The sequence below is a fragment of the Pelophylax lessonae genome (assembly GCF_965119305.1).
Source record: "Pelophylax lessonae genome assembly, chromosome: 1".
Lineage (NCBI taxonomy): Eukaryota > Metazoa > Chordata > Amphibia > Anura > Ranidae > Pelophylax > Pelophylax lessonae.
The window spans coordinates 410,727,975-410,749,596 of record NC_138768.1 but is presented as its reverse complement, the minus strand read 5'-3'; the positions used below and the strand labels follow the sequence as shown (position 1 = coordinate 410,749,596).

The 21,622-nt window shown below is 40.1% G+C and overlaps 1 protein-coding gene across 1 annotated transcript in view; it reads left to right on the top strand.

Moving 5' to 3' along the window:
* Positions 1-14,491, top strand: part of ADAMTSL1 (ADAMTS like 1) — a gene marked incomplete at its 3' end in the record, with an annotated part of 475,788 nt that extends 461,297 nt beyond the window's left edge. The window contains exons 27-29 of the mRNA XM_082260455.1: positions 4,775-4,884; positions 9,384-9,604; positions 13,214-14,491. Of these exons, the coding sequence (XP_082116581.1) occupies positions 4,775-4,884; positions 9,384-9,604; positions 13,214-13,320 (438 nt within the window). The remainder of the gene's footprint in view (positions 1-4,774; positions 4,885-9,383; positions 9,605-13,213) is intronic.
* Positions 14,492-21,622: the final 7,131 nt, after the last annotated feature.

Genomic DNA, 21,622 nt, shown 5'->3' with positions numbered 1-21,622 from the left:
TTAAAGCAATCTAGTGAGCTAGCCAGAACCACCCCTGGAGGGAGTCTATTCCACATTTTCACAGCTCTTATGGTGAAGAAACCTTTCCGTATTTGGAGACGAAATCTGTTTTCCTCTAGACGTAAAGAGTGCCCCCTTGTCCTCTGCGTTGACCTTAAAGTTAACAACTCAAACCCAAGTTCACTATATGGACCCCTTATGTATTTATACAGGTTGATCATATCCCCCCTTAATCTCCTCTTCTCAAGAGAGAATAAATTCAGTTCCTCTAATCTTTTCTCATAGCTGAGGTCCTCCATGCCTCTTATCAGTTTGGTTGCCCTTCTCTGCACTTTCCCCAGTTCCCCAATATCCTTTTTAAGAACTGGTGCCCAAAACTGAACTGCATATTCCAGATGAGGTCTTACTAATGATTTGTACAGGGGCAAAATTACATCTCTCTCTCTCTCTGGAGTCCGTGCCTCTGTTAATACAAGAAAGGACTTTGCTTGCTTTGGAAACAGCAGCTTGGCATTGCATGCTATTATTAAGCTTATGATCTACCAGAACACCCAGATCGTTCTCCGCTATGGATTCCCCTAGTTCTACACCACCTAGTATGTATGATGCATGCATATTCTTATCCCCCATGTGCATAACTGTACATTTATCAACATTAAACCTCATTTGCCACATAGTTGCCCAATGAAACAGTGCATTGAGGTCAGATTGTAAGTTGGAGACATCCTGTAAAGAAGTTATTCCACTGCAAAGCTTGGTGTCATCTGCAAAGACTGAAATGGTACTTTTAATCCCAGACCCTATATCATTTATAAAGATATTAAAAAGTAAGGGTCCCAACACTGAACCTTGGGGTACACCACTGATAACTTTAGACCATTCAGAGTAAGAATCATTAACCATTACTCTCTGAATTCTATATTTTAGCCAATTTTCTATCCAATTACAAACCGATCTTTCCAAGCCTGTAGACTTTACCTTACACATTAAGGACAAACCACACCCCTTGACGATGTCATTGTTGACGAAACGCTGTGTCGGTCGGGCTACAGAACGTGTGACGTCATTGCGCGGGAGGACGTAGCGGCCTTCTTCTTGGAAGGAAATAAACCACACTGTTTATACGCTGAAGCTATACTGATAGAATGTGTGTATTTTATGATTTTATGAAGCACTACTTTAATTTAACTTACTGCACTACTAGCCTTTTCACTATTTTTGGGGCCATATTAGGATCTTGAGGATCTGTGACTCATCTGTCATTCATGTTTCTGATAACTTATGGAGATCTGTGGTTAAGTTTGGATGAACCAGCGTGGGGATTATTTATCTGGTGCAGTCTTATCAGCCTGACGGTAAGGGTCAGTGTGTTTGGTGACATCTGGTGGTGGTGGTATATTTAACCCAGCAATACCATCTTGGAATCACGGACATTTGCTGATTTAAACCGAATAGGACTACACACAGATTTTTTGGAACTTTTATAAGCTTGTTCTCTAGCGCTGCACCTATTACTATGTATACAAAGATAGACAACCAACTCCATCTTATGATCTGTTGGATCTTTAAAAGAAGAAGATTTCTCCCCTGGAATTATTATTTTTTTATTTTTATTATTGTTTTATTAAAAGAAAGAAATAAAGTAGTACTGTGAAGAAAAGGCACTCTCTATTATAAGTTGTTGGTTGTAATAAGGCTGCACTGATACTGCTGCTGAGGAGGCATAATTCAAATTCTGTCACCATTAAAAAAAGTGCAGTCTTCCGGAGTTCACACGCAGCGACAAGGAGTCAGTCACAGCTAACCAGTACACTAAAATTGCTGCAGCTACACATACTTATAAAGTGGCCATATCTGTGAAGCCAAGCAAAGGGCAGTTGCAGCGTGTGCAGAATAAATAGACAACTCAGCCACAGCTGTGCAATGAAAAAAGTAGAATAAAAGGGAGTGGCTTCTGCTTCTTGCTATCCTTCAATGGATTGAGCTATAGTCAGCACAACCCGCTGACTCTGAAAGGAAATAATTGTGCAGGAAGGGAAAATAATCTAAACAAAAAGAATGCAAAAATCAAGAAATACTGATGCACATCAGCTAGAATGGAGAGACTAGGAATAACAAAAATGTAGCAGCTGCCTGCTAGTCAGCTACTTGGTAGTGGAAATAGTCTTAGAAAATAGCAGATCAAGGAGCTGTAGCAAAAAACAGGTCCTTACTCTTAAATGCTAGATGAAAAAAATGACATCCTCTGACAGTTGAGAGTTAAAACAGAATTAAATGTAAAAAATAAAAAATTGTGAACAGATAGGCTTTTTATTGCACAAGAGGCATGCAAGGTCTCTTCTGTAATAAAGAACAGGTAACCGTCTGTTCACAATCCTCTACGGAATGTACATTGACCTGAGCAGTGTTCCAGGGTGACTGCACTCCTGTGCTAATGCTGGAGTAATGTCACCCCCACGCCAGCCAATCAAAACAGACCAAACTAAGGTAAGTATTTGTGTTTTTAATTCTGCTTTAAGCTTCCTAAAAAATGTCTTTCTAACTGCCTCTTTAGTTTTTGTGCAACTAGCATCCTTCTGGCTTTGATTGATCTTCAATCCAAACGCCGTGCCTCTCAATGAAGGAAAAATAAAAAATTGGTATATATTGGTATAAAATATTAAAATATTAAAATTACCTCTTGCCTATTATGGCCGGATAACTCAGGCAGTATATTTTAGGTTAAATTTGTGTTTGTAAGACTAAAATTCTTGCTATATGGCAACCTATGAAATAAAAAATAATATTTAGGGGTGTATTTATTAAAAAGAATGTATAGCAACTCACCCAGTGAAAATGCATATACATTTATTTTTTGGAAATGGGTCAAAACAAATATTAAGCTCCTGTATTTCCTGTGCTGGATATGTGTTTATCATTGATTAAAAATGGAAAACACAGCATTTGGACATTAGATGGTACTAAGTATCATGAGAATGTCCTATACCGTAATTCTTTACATCATCAAGTGGCAAAATTCGGTATTTTTCATTTTAAAGCAATGAAAAACCTTTATTTAGCACAAGAAATAACCTAATATTGTTTGTTTGTTTGTTTTTTTTTTGCCCTATTAGCACAGAGCAACTGTACATGCACTTTCACTAGGTGAACTGCAATGCATTTTTTTTTTTTTTTTTTAAATACACCCCTTAGTACTATCTCCTGATATCCGAATTTTGGTTTTTAATATAAAATGCGTAAAACATGCTACTGGTACTAACAAGTATTTTTCTAATTTTGTATTAATTAATTTCAGTTCACTCTCCACAAAGTAGTCTTGATATTGTATTGGATTATTAGCTAGGGAATTATCACAATGATCGCAGGGACAGGAGCAGACCTTTGGATTCCATTCCTAGGTAGTTGCATCATGCACATTCACAATAAAACAAATTGGAGAAACAAAGGCTAAAATAAATGCAGTTTTTTTAATGTATCGTTTTAGGTATATAAAAAATAAATCAGCTTGGAATACATTTTCTTAACAATATATGTAAGTGTATCTAAAGCTAAAACGTATTTTAATTTTGGTTGAGAGTGGTGAGGGGTTAAAATGCCTGTCATATTTTTTATTGCTGCCTGGGTTTCACTTGAAAAATGTACCCTGGCCTGTATTAGTCATGTTGATCATTATCACTGGGATTGAAAGTGGGGGGAAAATCTACAATATTAAACTGTCAATAAACATGGAATAGAATTGTAATTTTCCAGCGGGGACATTTGTTGTGGTCACTTTCTGTTGTAGCACACAAATGAAAAAAACCTGCCAGGGGTTTTAACCATCCCCTACTCTATGCAAAGTTTTAGCTTTACATATACTTTATTGTTTTGAGAAAAAAAAAATGGTATCTGTTTAATTTTTGTGATTATATATCTACTTGGGTGCAGCTATATTTGTTTAGCTCACACTCGGTCTGCTTCCTGCATTGTAGTGCTACACAATGGTTGTGCTTTAGTCCTCCTTCTCATAATACAAGCTTAAAAGTCAGCTGACTCATTGAAACAATGCACTCCCCATGTAGCTGATATCTTAACAGTTTTAACTGAAGAATTCCAGCTATGAATATTTTTACATAGTTACATTGGTTCATCTAGGACCATTGTATCTCTACATATACTATACATGTGGGATCCCTCTAGTAGCTGGAAATCACTGTAGTAGACTCTATGCTAGTGATTTCCACTTGCTTCCTTTCCCCGTCTTGAGAGGCTGCCCTGCTGTATAATGAACACAGGAGGTTATCCACTCGGCATAGGCACCATTCAGGAGATCACTTTGCATGCTCTCAATAAATGTAAAGAATTCTCTGGATTGGGTGACATCACGCTCTCCATCTTATCCAATCAGAGACTACTTTGCATTCATTCATACAATTGTGCCCATGCTGAGCGGACGACCTCCTGTGTTCATAATGCAGCAGGACAGGTGCTCAGAATGGGGCTCAGAAGCTAGTGTAGATCACTTCTAGAGGGATCCCACAAGTTTAATGCATTGGTACAGTGGTGGCTGGGCGATGTAACTATGTAAAAATATTCATACCTGGAATTCTTCTTTAAGATAGATGCACAGTAATGACACATTTGTACTTAATTTAACCTCTAATGCAAGCTTCCCAAAATGTGCAATGAAATCTCCATATAGCAGCCTTATATGAGAGGGCTTATTGCCTTATCCAAGACTGATGGTCTTTTTAAATACGTGTTACCTGACATGGCTGTTTATATCTTTGTTCAGTGTCATGGACCATGCATAGGACCACGCACAGCTGTACAGCATAGACAAGTGTACTGCCAGACGCGGGAAGGAACAATCGTATCTCCAGAACAATGTCAAACTCTGCCAAGGTAATCAAATACCATTCATACATCTTATATTTGAATGTGACCAAATACTTATGCACATCCTTAGATCCTTAGCAGCTGTTGAGCTTATTGCCAAAAGAGCAGGTGTCCACTACCTAGAAAATATATTTCATATACAGTAGTTTTAACATGATTGAACTTAATTGTAATAAAGGAGTTCTATAGTCACAGCATATACTTTCATTTTATAACATCATCAACGTAATAGCAATACAAACAATTGTTTTTTTTTTGCCAACCCAATAAAAGCTGCCTTGGAAAATGTCCTTTTATGTTGTGAGTGCTGCCTGTCTGCTGGTCATCTCTTTCCACAATTTCCCAAATTCCCTGCATGCTTTACAGTTTCTCTTCTGCTGTTTACTTTCAATTTCTAAGGACTACATATCCCATGATACCTTACTGCCTGCAAGCAGTGATTTGTGTACTGACTCCATCTCCTGAAACTTTTCTCAGCAGCATTAATAGCAGTAGGCTGCAAATAATAGAAATACAATCTGGAAGTGAATATATGATTTTAAAATTTGATCATAGATAGGCTTAAACTATATAAAATAATAATATATTTGATTATTATTGGAGATGTGATCACATTTACAAACTAAATAATGCGGAAATACAGAAGAAAAAAAAAACACATATATATATATAGAGAGAGCGATAATGCTGTAAAGTCAGAATGCTTTTAAAAATAATGACATTTTTTCTCCCGGATACATCTGCACACATTTAGGAATTTTGCTGGTATATGGCCAAGTGTTTGATTAAACATTATACCAAACAGGTGATAATAACCAACAAGATCACCAATAAATCAAACAGAATCAGCTTTGTCAGAAGGAATAAAACTGGGGGGAAAAGTTACATCGCTAAAAACAATTCAGTGTAAAAAAAATCATACCACCTAAAAGTCCCACATTTGATAGGACTCCCCTGAGATTTTAATGGGCCTTGTCCTGCTGCCATCCCAGTGCTGAAATTCTTATTCCTGCACCTGTCTTTAGCTCCTTTGTTGCTCTGTCAGGCTGAGCAATCCCTTGCTCAATATGAGAACTATAGTTCCAGCTAATGGAGGCAGTGGCCTCGGGTGCAGAGTGGCGACAGGTAAGTAATCAACTAAACCCCTGTGAACAACAATGCCCCCCCCCCCCCCTGAACACCAAAAGACCCCCGCTGACATCAATGTCCCCACTGTAATTTTACCAAACACCAGTGTCCCCCTCTCTCTCCCTTTGCTAAGCATTAGTGCCCCCCCCCCCCCACCTTGTTCTCCCATAGAGTATGCAGATTGGGGTCAGCATTTCTGCACATGAAGATGGTAATTTTGTTGGAATTTTGCTTTAGTCCTCCTTTTCATAATACAAGTCTAAAGGGCGTGTATTCGATGGAAATTACTTCTATAGTAATTGGCATTCTTGGTCTTTAAAAAGAAACTGTAAACAGCATTGTAAAATTGTACATTTTTACTCTATTAACTGAGAAGTGTCTACATTGGTATGCATGAAATTCACTCTAAAATGCATTAATGCTCTGTGATAATATATAGTATCTCACAGGAGTGAGTACACCCCTCACATTTTTGTACATATTTTCCTATATCTTTTCATGTGACCACACTGAGGAAATGACACTTTGCTACAATGTAAAGTAGTGAGTGTACAGCTTATATAACAGTGTAAATTTGCTGTCCCCTCAAAATAACTCAACATGCAGCCATTAATGTCTAAACCACTGGCAACAAAAGTGAGTACACCCCTAAGTGAAAATGTCCAAATTGGGCCCAATTAGCCATTTTCCCTCCCCGGTGTCATGTGAATCGTTAGTGTTACAAGGTCTCAGGTGTGAATGGGGTGCAGGTGTGTTAAATTTGGTGTTATCGCTCTCACTCTCTCATACTGGGCACTGGAAGTTTCACATGGCACCTCATGGCAAAGAACTCTCTGAGAATGTGAAAAAAAAAGAATTGTTGCTCTACATAAAGTTGGCCTACGCTAAAAGAAGTTTGCCAAGACCCTGAAATTGAGCTGCAGCACAGTGGCCAAGACCATACATCGGTTTAACAGTACAGGTTCCACTCAGAACAGGCCTCGTTATGGTCGACTAAAGAAGTTGACTGCACGTGCTCAGCTTCTTATCCAGAGGTTGTCTTTGAGAAATATACATATGAGTGCTGCCAGCATTACTGCAGAGGTTGAAGGGGTGGGGGTTCAGCCTGTCAGTGCTCAGACCATACGCTGCACACTCCATTAAATTGGTCCGTATAGCTGTCCTCCCAGAAGGAAGCCTCTTCTAAAGATGATGCACAAGAAAGCCCGTAAACAGTTTGCTGCAGACAAGCAGACTAAGGACATGGATTACTGGAACTATGTCCTGTGGTCTGATGAGACCAATATAAACTTATTTGGTTCAGATGTAGTCAAGCGTGTGTAGCGGCAACCAGGTGAGGAGTACAAAGACAAATGTGTTTTGCCTACAGTCAAGCATGGTGGTGGGAGGGTCATGGTCTGGGACTGCATTAATGCTGCCGGCACTTGGGAGCAACAGTTCATTGAGGGACCATGAATGCCAACATTTACTGTGACTTACTGAAGCAGAGCATGATCCCCTCCCTTCAGAAACTGGGCGGCAGGGCAGTATTCCAACATAACGACTCCAAACACACCTCCAAAACAACCACCGCCTTGCTAAAGAAGCTGATGGTAAAGGTGATGGACTGGCCAAGCATGTCTCCAGATCTAAACCCTATTGAGCATCTGTGGGGCATCTTCAAACAGAAGGTGGTGGAGCGCAAGGTCTCTAACATTCACCAGCTCCCCGATGCCATCATGGAGGAGTGGAAGAGGACTACAGTGGCAACCTGTTAAGGCCTGTTAAACTCATACTCACTTTTGTTGCCAGTGGTTTAGACATTAATGGCTGCGTGTTGAGTTATTTTGAGGAGACAGCAAATTTACACCGTTATACAAGCTGTACACTAACTACTTTACATTGTAGCAAAGTGTCATTTCTTCAGTGTTGTCACATGAAAAGATATAATAAAATATTTACAAGAATTTGAGGGGAGTACTCACTTTTGTGAGATACTGTATATATCTATAAAATGTGTGTGCGTGTGTGTGTGTTTCATGATTTCTAGTGTATCTGTTTTAAATTGGCCTTTAAATGAACTCAGAATAGGATAACCATGCTCAATTTCATCTAGTGATTTCCTCAGGAAAATGTAAAGATGCTATGAGATTCCTAGCAATCAGACTGTAAGCTCTTTAAGCCACATGGCCTATAGGGTAATTTGCTTATATCAGGACCTCCAGTATTCTATTGCTTCTTTTTTCCATAAATCAGTAAACCTATCTACCATTATTTTTAGTTAACTCCCTCTTTCTCCGAATTTGCAGATATATTTGTGTGTTCTATATGGTAGAGATGATCAAAAAGAACGCATTCTACAACTCTGAGGAATATGTAAAGGATAAAAATATGGGAGCAGCCATTGCTTAGTGCTTACCTGTGTTTGAAGTTGCAAGATCCTGGACTGACATCCTAATCCTTCCTTCATATCTTGGCAGATCACTGACCTAGAACATACGATATGCACATGTGTATTGCATATTATTACCTCACTATGCATTAAAGCAAGGATAAAGATGACATCACTTGTGCTGGGTCCTCCAATTTCAGCTTTTTGATTTCACTCCTGAAAGATTGCCTTTACTGTCCCACCAGTAGTTGTCTACTGCTTACAATATTAGCTCATTTCTCCAACCGCTCCATGTAGCACACATCACTGGGTCCTACAAAAAGATGTTGTAGATCCCTTATCTATTGTGGTGCATCTTACCTGTCTCTATTTTTTTCAATAGCCTTCAGCCCTCAAGACATATTTCTTTGAACAAAATTATAAATATTGTTTAGGTATGTCCCTAATTTTCCATGAAATGGCCATGTGACTGTGGAAAACCATAATTTCTCACAAATCATTATTTTATCAATACTGTACTTCAAACAGTTCCTTTTACAGTCAAAATGCCTAACAATTATCTATATAATAATTTTGGTTTTGTTAAATTTTGCTGAATGTGTGGTAAAGTCAACTGAAAACATGTTTGAGTGGTTGTCTAATCCAGCTTAGTTTACCCTGATCTCCTTCCAAGACAAGACTCAGCAGCTCTCCAGCCTTCTAATCTAGGTGCCCTGGGAGGGCAAGCAGGGTGAGCTGAGCTGTTAAGAGAATGGCTTGAATTATTTCAGCTATTCTGCTGTGAACCTTGAGGATGTATTTTACCATAGTAGCTGCAGCTACAGAGGTCAGTGAGGGCTTATTTTAAAGCTCATTTACTGTTTGTCGAGGCTGTGTAAATACCTATAGGTTTGTGTCTTGGCCACAAGTTACTTTTATTTTATTTATTTTTTTCACATTGTAACATTTGCATCATCATTTAATGTTTTTTTCAATTCTGAGTTTGCTTATTTTTTCTATTAACCAGGCCGGGAAACACACAGAACTGCTGGGCAGACCTCTGCAGCGTACACTGGAGAGTTTCGCCGTGGACCCTCTGCACAGCTACCTGTGGCAATTATGGTTTCCAGTCTAGACGTGTTGAGTGTGTTCATCACAGAACTGGCAGAACCGTACAAGATCACATGTGTTCCTGGAGACCCCGACCCTCAAATTGGCAGCGTTGTAACATGGCACCTTGTGAGAACGGTATGGGCTGTAAGGGCTGGATTTACTAAGGTACGATGTAGGTGGGTTTAAACGTTACCATTCCCCAAATCGCTGGTCAAGCATCACTATAACTGTACAGTATGTTGCAAAACCTTTGGGAAGGGAAGGTGTGCTTAAAACTGTGCAATTATTTACTGTTCTCATGCAATTAGGACTTTCCATTAATTTGCCTGCGATTTGGGAGAGTGTGTAAAATGCAGTTGCATTTTCACATCCCACCAAAATCGCACCTTACCAAATGTAATGTTGCCAGATATAAAAGTGTATATTTACAATGGACAGCGGGTATTCTTTATCTATAACACAAGAAATCAATAAAGTCTGTAGATTTCAGAGGTGCTGGATATTAAAGTGTTGCAATTTAATAAGTGTCAAACAGTCCCATGAAATAAATAGTGATGATGAAGATGGTGTGAAAAAAAGTGCAGATCTCTCACATCAGTTGGTCACCCAAAGTGCTCCACCATTCCCCCATGTGAGTTACATGCACCGGATAATTTTGCCTCACATATAAAAATTTGCTTGTATTAACTCACTTGTTAATAATAATTAATAATGCGTGAAAAGAAAAAAGTCCATAGAGTCAAAAAAAGTTCAAAACTGTGTCTAAACCGTGACAAACATGTGTGTGATCCAAGTGGGTATTGTGTAAAATTATAAGTGAGCCAATCACCACCAACATAAAGGTTCCTTCCTGGAACAAATAGACCCAAATTAGCATATGCCAAATGGGTCAACAGTAGCAGTGGTATATATAACCTCAACAGGAAAGGGGACAAGGGTAGTTGAAATCTATCACACCACTTTCCACTCAATTTTCCATACACTGGAAAACTCCACATCCACCCTTAGTGTATAAATGACTCAATAGGTGTTCCATCTATTTACAATGAAGTATGAATAAAATCTTCTCCAATTAGACTCAGCGCAGGGGCGTAACTACAGGGGTTGCAGGGGTTGCGGTCGCAACCGGGCCCCATGCTCCAGGGGGCCCTGTGTGGCTCCCCTGTACACCTGGATAGGAGGGGCGGCAGGGGCCGCATGTAGAGAAATCACTGCCCTCCTTTTTCCTCCTGTAGCTGCAGGAGGAAATGGAGGAGATTGGTTCCTCTGTATGCTGCCCCCGCCCACTCCTCCTATCCAGTTCACTCGTGTTCTGCTGTCTCTGGGCCCCTGTGTGCTCCCCTGGTCCCCCCCCCTACTGTGCTTCCCCCCCCCCCACTGTGCTGCCCCCCCCCCCTACTGTGCTCCCTACCCTCTCCTGCTGGCTGCTGCAGGGGATGTGTCACAATAGAAAACCAGGAAGGGGTCGGTAAATAGGTAATTTACCAGCCAGCTCCTTCCTTTTCTGAATGGACAGAGTCATAGTCAGTAACATTGTAAAAAAATAAAAAATAAAATGATAAAAAATAATACAATTAAAATACCAAAAAAATAAAAACAACTGACACCAGTGGGTGAACTTCCAGGATCGCAAAGGTCACACTTGCAACCGGGCCCTGGCATTGCGCCACTGTGGGGAGGCCCCAACATGGCAGGAAGCTGGCCCACTGCAGAACTTGTGAAAGGGTCCCGCAACGAGAGTAAAGGGCCCCAGGATCAGTGGGAAGAGTCCCAGGCTTGAAGGGAAGGGCCCCGGCCAGGGGTCCAGGGGGCCCTTCATGGTTTCCTGCACCGGGGCCCTGAAGGTTCTAGTTACGCCTCTGACTCAGCGTGTGGTTAACTGAAGACAAAAAAACAAAAGGCCTCCACATAGTGTAAAACCATAAAATAAAGGGGTTTATTCAGGATTAAGAACAGTTACAGTTGGGTAGATAGGAAAGCGCTTTCAGTACATATAGTGGACAGTAAAATACGCAATGGCATAAAATGGAGCTCAACCCATGCATTTTTCTACATCATGTGCTATGACCATACAATAGTCCTCTAATTCGGACCGTCCCTGCATCTCCTTCAGTGTACCGTTATTCCGGAGTCTCACCTGACTCCTCTGCAAGTTCAGGACTCAGCGTCACTACCGGGATGGTGCGTGATGTCACTTCCAGTCACTGTGCACATTAGACTAGAGTTCCACTTTAACTTTGTATTCTTGTGTTTGAAGCATAGGAAATTGTCATGGGATATAAATATGATAATAAGTATTAGGGAATGTTATGCAGGGAATTCATTAAGCTAAAAAAACATTTTAGCTTTGGAACCACTTTAAGTTAGTCAACAAAGTGTATCACTGAAACTCCAAAACTTCTGCATTAATCAGTGGCTAACATTGATTACAATACACTTCTTTTAAGAAAGATAGTTCCCTTGTTGTCTTTTTAAAACTTTGGCCTTAATGCTTTCTGAGTCGCTGTCCCAGAACAAGTATAAAGATAAAGAATTCTGACACATATTTGCAGCATGCTTGTTCTGAGTCTGTGAATCAAAAGTACTTAAAGTGGTTGTAAACCCTAGTCATAAAATCTGAACAAAGCACAAATATCTGTAGTGTTTAATTATCTCTCTCCAAAGTTGTAAGTGTCATTTCTCTCTGGTGCTTCGTTCCTCTGTTATCAGCATTATTTACTTATGAGAAGTTTTCCGACACATGAGATAAATTTGTGACGGGGGAGGGAGCTCAGCACACAGCTTGTCTTTTCAGATAACACAGCTCTGTATCCTTCCTTCGCTCCTGTGTGCAGAGAAGACTGCATATAAACAAGTAAAACTCATGTAGGATGATTTGTTTAATCTCTGTGTATCATTTGAGCCTATTGAATTCACTGAGTATATGAGAGGGATTACAACCACTCTAAAGTGGAAATAAATCTACTGTGAGGGGTGGGCTCTTGCCATAATGAGCAAGTTTGCACAGCATGCTTGCACAATATGGTACACTTACTTATGATCCAGGCTGTCAGCTCCCACTCCATCAGCTGCTGTTGCCAAATCCTCTGCTGTTTCCCAGTCATCATATTTAGCCATTGGGTGCACAATGGCAGCACATACAACAAGAGTCACCCCCAGCTCCATCCTTTATATCTTACAGTTGCTAGGAGTGTGTACTGAGCTGCACACGTGCAATGTTTTTCAGGCAGTGTACACAGAGAATAAAACATAGTTAGGAAAAAAGTAAGCATTTTTTTGGGGCAAAAGAGACTTTGCATGTCTCTTCTGCCAAAAAATGCTTTCCATGTGATTTTTTTACCTCTGGTATCAATTTTTTTTTATATATATAGTTTAGTTTCACGGCCAGACAACAAGCATTTTCTTCAGGAGATCAGCAAAGACAGCCCTTATCCCTTGTGACAGTATCACTTGTCTATGTCAATGTCTACTTCCTAAAATGTGGACATCTTCCCCAGAATGATAATACATTGTAATAACCTAGGATGTATCTCTAAAAGAGACAAAAGTTTATTGGTGCTATAAAAGTTTCAGTTATTTGAACTTCTGCCAAAAATTCTGAAAAATAAAAAATGCATATTGTCACCAGATGCCCTATTATCTCATAATTTTCTGAAATAATTGTAAGACTGTGAAATGTTTTTTTAGAAAGGATACAAATGACCAGATGTGACATGTTCTGTTTTCTTCTTTTCACACTTACAGTTGACTGCAGAGATACGACACGGTACTGTGAAAAAGTAAAACAGCTAAAACTTTGTCAGCTTGCACAGTTCAAATCTCGCTGCTGCGGAACTTGTAGGAAAGCCTGACGATTCATTCAGAAGACCCGATGACCCATTTGGAAGCCTAACTTTTTTTTAGCTAAGCAGAGGGATGCGGAAAAGAAGAAAAAAAGCTGTTTTGTAGGCTTGTGATGATCCTGTGAGCATATTTATTTTTGTGCTGTCTGGCCCTTAAGAAGGACTTGACAAAGATGTCCTCCATTTCTGCTGGAAGACAAAATACCGTGAATAGCAGACTGGCATGTTTCACGTGTGCCGCACTTGGGAAAGAAGTTTATTTGTAAGCCAAGGACACAGAGCACAAATCCTTTGGGTTGTACCATGGACAGTGAGGATTGTGCAACCTGGAAAAGGGTATTGAAGCAACATAGGAACAAAGGGATTTGCTGGGACACCAAATTTCTGGGTAGTAATAAGATGGACATTTTTGGATGTATATGTATTTTTTATTTGTGTTATGATTCAATCTACTTTTTTTTTTTTTACTGTGCTGTCTCTGCCATACGCACTATGGAACACAGAGCATAGCACACTGACGCACACTACAGAATAAGAGAGCTGGGACCAATCGCCTCTTGGATTCTACAAAGCCAAATATAAGACTATGTTATATGAACAATCACAATCAGAAAAACAGCATTGCTGACTTGTGAGCCTGTATCTCGCACAGATGTGAATACTGCGCCTTAATCTTCATGATGACAAGGGTTACGGGCATGTTGTATCTTGCAATGACATGTGATGTTCTAAAACTTGTGAAAATATACTTCCCTAGTAGATGTAAGGAAATGGTGACTTCTGGCACAATGCATTTAATGGACAAACGGTAGCCACCTCTGTCTTTACAGGCACTTTATGATAATGTGTTGCTTGAAAGTGACATAGCAAACAGAAATGTGCAAATCCAATGAAAGTCCTTTTTAGGGGGTCAAGACAATTTTAGGAATACATGGATAGGGTTCTCAAAAGATAGCACTTTGTTACTTGTAAAATTTGAAGCCACTGGGCCAGCGGGGGCTTGTCCACTATTCCTACACTGTGAGCTGTTGAGTTAATGACCTCCGTACCAGTGATAAAAGTAGAATGGCATTTCTTTGGCAAGTGAGCACTTAGATAAATAAATTGATTAGGTCCTAGAAAAAGGCTGGTTCCCTCAAAGTCATAATGCCACATACCAAGTCTCACATACAAGCAATATTTCAAAGGAACGTTACAATGAACTTTGATGATGGATCATGCTATGCAAAGTAAGGAGTGACTGATCAGATTAGAGTAAGAATGTTAAAGGTGAATTCTAATAGATTTATATGGCTTACCTCACTTAGTGCACTGCTGTTTGCAGTATTAAATAAATCATCATATGTTTTGCAGCTTTTACGGTGGGAACTTTGAGAAAGTAAGACATTTCCTAAGGTCTGAACTTTTAGTATAGTAACAGAGGATGGCCTTCCACTTTGTGAACCCACTTAAAATCATTAGAGAGACCTTAAAGTACCCATAACATGATGTGACAGTTGCTGACACATATTCATGCATTGAGAGTGACCTGCATATGCTTACCAGTGTATTGATATTAAACAAAAGATACTCATATTGGCTGCGTTTTTCCAGAAGTTTTCCACAATCAAACATTTTTATTTTACACAGCTAAATCAGCCGAACAAGTGCCAATTAACACACTGCAAAGTCCTCCATTCTTCTTTGCCAACTATTTTAAGCACTTAAAATCCCCTTGTAATTAGACCAAGATTTTCCAGTGATAAATATCTGGAACACATATACAACTGTTGAAGGCTACAGTTAGAAAAAGCAAGAACTGGGCAGGAAAAAAAAAAGCTGGCATCCCCTCCAGAAGCTCATTAAGATGTAGTTAAAAAGTATAACTAATAATATATTTTATGGTGTATAAAAATAGAAAAAAAATGTATTACTTGCAAGGTGAAAATTTTCTGTGCTTATAAGCAGCCATCGGAATACTTTTCAAAATGCCAAAAACTTTGTTCTCTCAGCAATGTTTGCCATTAAGGCAAAGACCAATTGACACCTGTTTTTTGGTTGTTCAACTGATATGTGGTACTCAGGGTAAATTACATCAAATCAACCTAGCTCATAGAGCTTAATATTGATCCCTAGTTAATCATGTCTCACTAAAGCTGCTTTTGATGGTGAAGTAATACAGATTTAAAGCTTGGAGGTCAGTAGCCTTGGCATTGAGATTGTCAAAGAGTTATCTTCTAATTCCCTTTTGTGAAATAAATGGCACAGCCCCACTCAATAGGGGATTTCAATGGAACTTACACCTATATACAGTATGATATGGAGGATCAAATGAAATTGACCATTTAGCCCATGGGTGCTTAACCTGTGGCCATCCAGCTCTTGCGGAATTACAAGTCCCATCATGCCTCTGCCTTTATGAGTCATGCTTGTTTAACTGACAGACTTGCAATGCCTTATAGGACTTGTAGTCCTGGAACAGCTGGAGGGCCACAGCTTAAGCACCCATGATTTAGCCATTTTCCTATTTATTCAAAGATCAAACAATTTTAGTTTTTAGAACTTTTAGGCCCCTTTTACACCAGCAGACCAATCAGGTCTGTCTGTCCGTTTTCTAGCTGGACCCGTTTAGACCACCCATTGTTCTCTCTGGAGCTGCACATGTGTCTGCTGACACCCGCTGGCATCCGATCCAGTCCACTAAAAAGAAACGGATGGGGATAGGTTCGCTATCCGTCTGGCAGATCACATCGAGTGACAATCGCCTGCCCCATAGAGAACAGCGGGCTGTGTCTGTGTCTGCTCTGCATAGTGGAGTGGACATGGACTACTCATCCACCTACACAGCGTGGATCAGCGGAGAGATCCCCCGCTGAGCAGGTGGATCCGTTTGATGGATTCCACTCCGTCTGAAAGGGGCCCTAGCAGGATAGCTGTATTTATGAAACTGAATGTTTTATTTCCCCACTTAGTTATGTGTAACTAAAGGTCCCAATTCCAATGTGATGTAATAATAAATGAGTGTCTAGGGATTGGTAGTCTTGCAGTATTATATGATCTGTTTGTCAAAAGCAGAGTGTTATTGTTCTGTTCTTGATCTTGTGGTGGAAAAATATGACAGCCCTCCTCTAACAGCTAAAGGTCACCGCCGGTCCAGAGTGCTCACATACTGTATATGCTATTTAGCAGCTTCAGGAGCATTGGTAAAAACAGCTTTGGAAGATGTTCACCAAACATTTTGTAATATAAATACATGCGAGTTAAGGGCTTGCAGGTCCTTCCAAATATTGCTGGGTCATCCATGTTTATGGTCCATATTACAGAGACGGTTGAAACTGTTGTCATGCTTCAGCACTGAAAAACGCAGAAGCTTTTCTAGGGCCATGAGCATTCTTTTACATATTCCTGCTGCAAGATATCAATCCCAAGGTCAGTATTTCAGTACTGACTAGTTAGTAAAGGTAACAGTAGCAGTTTTTTTTAACATAGCGTTTTGTAACACTTCTTATAGTGGCACATTGATATTACCAGTACAATGTGTAACCATATTGGGAACCTTACACATTTTATAGGATTTGGAAAGGCTTCATTGTCAGTCCTAGAAGAGCATCATTCATCAAGCCTCCCCACATTTCCTCTGATCTCCCAAGCCTCCTCTCCAGGCCTCAGGGCCAAGGAGCAGTTGCATCCTTACACAGTTACTCCACTACCTTTTGGACAGAAAAAGAAAAACATTTATACACAAATATCAAAAGCTGCACCTGAAACCACTGAAATGATCTCCCTTTTTTATTTTTTACCCGTTTTCTAAGAGAAATGCACCTGGTACAGCCACTTTGTCAAAAGATATTCTGTGTGCAAAGTGTGTTTTGCAATGATACAGCATAATGTTATTAATAATAATATAAAAATGTCTATGTATGTATAGCTTTTGTTTATATTTATTAGGGTTTCTTGTACAAAAAAGGTGCAATATTAATAATTGTACATTGTTTTTTCAGATAAAAATTATTTTTGGGACTTTTTACTTCTTGGTGGTGTTGCTTTCTTTTAGTGTCTGTCTGTTTATGCATAGTGTAATAGAAGATACAAATTGGAAGTCACTAGTGTTAATACACACAACCCTCCAGGTAACCCTATGCTGCTGTTGAGTCCTTGGGAAAGGTGCAGGAAATACAGAGGATGGTGAAATCTCTGTGTTGCTGCTCAGTAGGAAGACTGTGCAGCTTTATGTGTAGTGATTGTGTTGCATGTCATCAACTTGCTCAAGATGGGATTATCAAGTCAGGGATGGACAATTTGTTCACTGCTACCAAAAGTATAGCACAGCCTGTCTTTCCTGACCAGCACCGCTTATGAGGCATTACTAATTGGGAGGGACGAGGGGACTCCATGACTAGGTGATCATTTTCTTTAGGCCTTTTAGCGTCCTCATGGGCTACTAAAGAAAGTGGTTTCACAACTGAGAACAGTAAAGACTATATGTTATATTATTGAGAGAGAAAAGATAGATTCCTTTCTTGCTATTTTTAGCCTTTTAATGAGAAGCAGACCAGACCTCCTTGAATGGATAAAACATCTTCATCTGTTGGTTATTAAGGAGGTCAGTCATTAGCTCAACATTCAAGAAGTAACATGGTGGTTTTGATCAATCTGATGCATAATAGAAATAGATTCTTTCTTCCCTGGCACCTGCTCAATCAGATGAGTTTAATACGTTTTTTCTCTCCTGCGCAGTTGACCATAAATATGTTGCAAATAAATAAAGAGTATTTAAGATGTCAGTTGTGTTACTTTTAAGTCATAACTTTTAAGATATAATGGTAACCTAGAATGAACCTTACAAGCTCACAGTGGACTTTAATGCAGTCAGTGAGACATGTCAAAATGTAAGTTAAGGTGACCAGATTTAAGAATGAAGTCCTGGGACACCCTACTGATCACGCCCACTTTTAATGAGGTAGGTCTGTGCCCGTGGTAATAGCAGTGCATGGAGCAATGAATGGTGTGTTTGGACACATTTTAAAGATTAGTAGTAATGTAATGCAGAGTGCAGGGGTCAGTAATAAGTACTGCAAAATGTAGGGGGCAGTAGTAAGTAACACAGAATGCAGGGGTCAGGAGTAAGTAAAACATAGTTCAGAGGTCAGTACCAGGTAACAGAGTGCAGGGGTGAGTAATACGTAATGCAGAGTTATGAGTCAGGTGTAAGTATCCTTGATGAGATATTCTCCCATTTTCATGATCCCTCTCTTAATTTCCACAACATATCCAATCCCACCAAAGAACAAGTACATAAACTGTCATCTATTTTTCATAAGCTAGAAGATGTCATTCTCACAACCAATGTACAGTGGTAAGACAGTTTTTTTTTTTAAAGAAAAAATTTCTCTGCGGGCTACATATCCGGGAACTTTGTGACTTCCTGGGTGGGGACTGTAATGACACCCCGGGTATGAAAGGGGTTACAGTCGTTAAAGAACATTTCATTCCTGAACACAAAGGCAGCTACCGGCACTCCACTCAGCAGAACAAGAAACCCATACGAATAATCCCCCCCAAGTACGAGACGAGGCTCTGTATTGAGGGTCATGCAGGAATCAGACTGTTTATTGAAAAGGAATACACGCTTTATATACACATTAGAAGTAATGCAGTCACTAAATGAACAATGACCCAAATCCAGCCCCCAATATCACACAATGGTTACATAACGAGCCCCCAATACACATTGCTCTTGAGTGTCAATACATCCCTTAGCAGACAACAGCTGAGTTCATTAGCACACTTAACAATAGGTGAATGGAAAGCCACCTCAGACAAGATTATTACAATTTACTTATTCAGACAAAAGCAACATCGTTAGATAGTCGGTCTCCACATTAAACTTCCTGGAATACCCATATTAGGAGTTGTACTTCCTGGTCGGAGACCTCACAATGTACAGGGAATAAAATCTTCATATTTCAAGAGAGACCTCATTCTTGAATATCACTGTCCCATTTGGAGCAATCCAAACCATATCCCCAGTGCCCCCCAGTTTCCTGGTCACCCCGCGCCCAAAGTGATTACCTTCACAGGGACCTACGAGCAGAATGGGAACATCTCGCGGAATTCTGTTCCCACAAATGGATTATTTGATTATATCCCAAAGAAGATAAGAAATGCATCTCCTAATGTGACAAGGTTATCTCCTTAATCCAGAGAGTCAGCTCCTATGCATTTTATTCTTTCCACAACTAGCTGACACAACTGAAAAAACATATAAATAAGAGCATTACAATATTTAAAACCATGAATATCAGAGTGAGAGCAATAATTCTAGTGCCAGACCTCATGTGTAATTTTAAACTGGTAACCTGTAAAAGGCTTTTAAAGGATAAGTTCACCTTTTTACACAAAATAATAAATGCAGGTAAAAAATTATGCATTTATTATTTTTTGTAGTAGGAGCCTGTAAAGCATTGCCCCAGTGATCAGCAGATCACTAATGCCATGCAGGTCTCCTGCACACCGTCAGTGTATCTGCTTGTGCATACCTCAGGCATACCTGCTGACAGGAAGACTCAATGAACTACCACAGCGCCATGGTAGTTCATTGAAAACTGCAAGCCGACAGGCCCGATGGATGTTGGAGCTTGTAGTTTATTCACACACAGTGCAGGCGGAGCACCACGCGGCCGTGCTGTTTACAAACACGGACATCTGCTGCCACCGGAAGGGGGGGTAGCGGGGGACGGCTGCAGCACTGGGAACTTGTTTCTCCCTAAAATTAGGTGGAACATGTAACATGTTCCCAAAGGTGAACTTATCCTTTAAAGTGTCGCCTATGGAGATATTTAGGTGCACAGGCGCACACAATTTTAAAATATGACATGTTAAGTATCTATTTAATCGGCGTATCATCATCTTTAATTTTTCTCTTACGTCCTCTGACAGTCGCCGCGGGTTCAGTTAGCCTTTAGTAGTGGGTAATGGCCTCTTCTGCAGAAGCAGGCTAGGCAGTAAAAGGTTAACAAACAAAAGCCTTTACACATAACACACCTCTTGGGGGCTGTTCCTCAGCTATTACCCATCAGCCACTAGGAGCTGCTCTCCAGTTTTATGCTGCCTAGCATCAGGAGTAGGCTAGCTCTTCCATGCTGGGATCTAGTGTCTCAGTTTATTTATGTTTTTTTCTTAAACAAATGTTTTTTCCTTTGGCCGTGCAGTTTTGTGCGCGGCGGTTGTTTTGCGGAGACGTGTGTTTTCTGTCTCTTCTTGGGGTGTCTTTGTCCAGGGTTGGCTCTTGTTGAGCCTTTGTTGCTCTGTTGGCTCAGTTTGTTTTGACTCTGGCCTGGTTGCACATTGCCTTTTCTTTGGGTGCGTTTTCTTACCCCTCACACCTACACTGCTTTGGGACATCCCACTAGTGAAGGCTAACTGAATGGGCGGCGACTAACAGAGGACGTAAGAGAAAATAGGATTTTTGTAAGAACTTACCGTAAAATTCTTTTCTCTGAGTCCTCTGACAGTCTGTTAATAACAAATAAAACATACCATATACAGAACACAAAATTAACGGTCAGAAATAAAACAATTTGGGTCAAAATTGAAGGGGCGGCAACTTTGTTCGGCAATTGAGCCGACGTGAGTCTTATTGGATCTACGAGACCAAAGTTGGTGCTCCTAGAGGGTTAAATGTTGATTTTGACCTAAATTGTTTCATTTCAGACCGTTAATTTTGTGTTCTGTATATGGTGTGTTTTATTTGTTAATCCGGCTGACAGTGGGTCTATGTTAATATCTCCTCCCATTTTATTAATTTTATTGAATTAATTATTATTTCCTCCTATTTATTTCATTAATTTTAAGTGTATATACTTGGATGCTGGGATAGGGATAGGTCACGGACTAATAATGTCCTTTTTTGTGCCCACTAGCATTTTGGTTAAATACATAGTTTGTGCATATATGCTCTTTTTTAGAGTTGGCAAGTGATTGTGAGTGACCTGTGTCCCCTGCATTTGTTTTGCAGAGGGTTTACTTCTGGGTATACAGGTTATGCCCTGGCACTCACAATTAGCACTTGAATAGGATTCTGGGCCCCTTGTAGCAGCTGAACCGGCGTTTTCGGTTCACTTCCAGGCTGTATGTGAAGTGTTGAGGCATTTTCCTGGTTTCCTAGTAGAGATGGCCTTGCGGTTCGCCCAGCGGTCGGTTCGCCCAGCGGTCAGTTCGCGGCGAATTTTGCTTGTTCGCTACCTGACAATTTTGCGAACACATGGCGTTGTTTGTGGTGGCCATATTAGTTTACATTGGGGAGAACTTTGACCCATGACACAGCCATCAG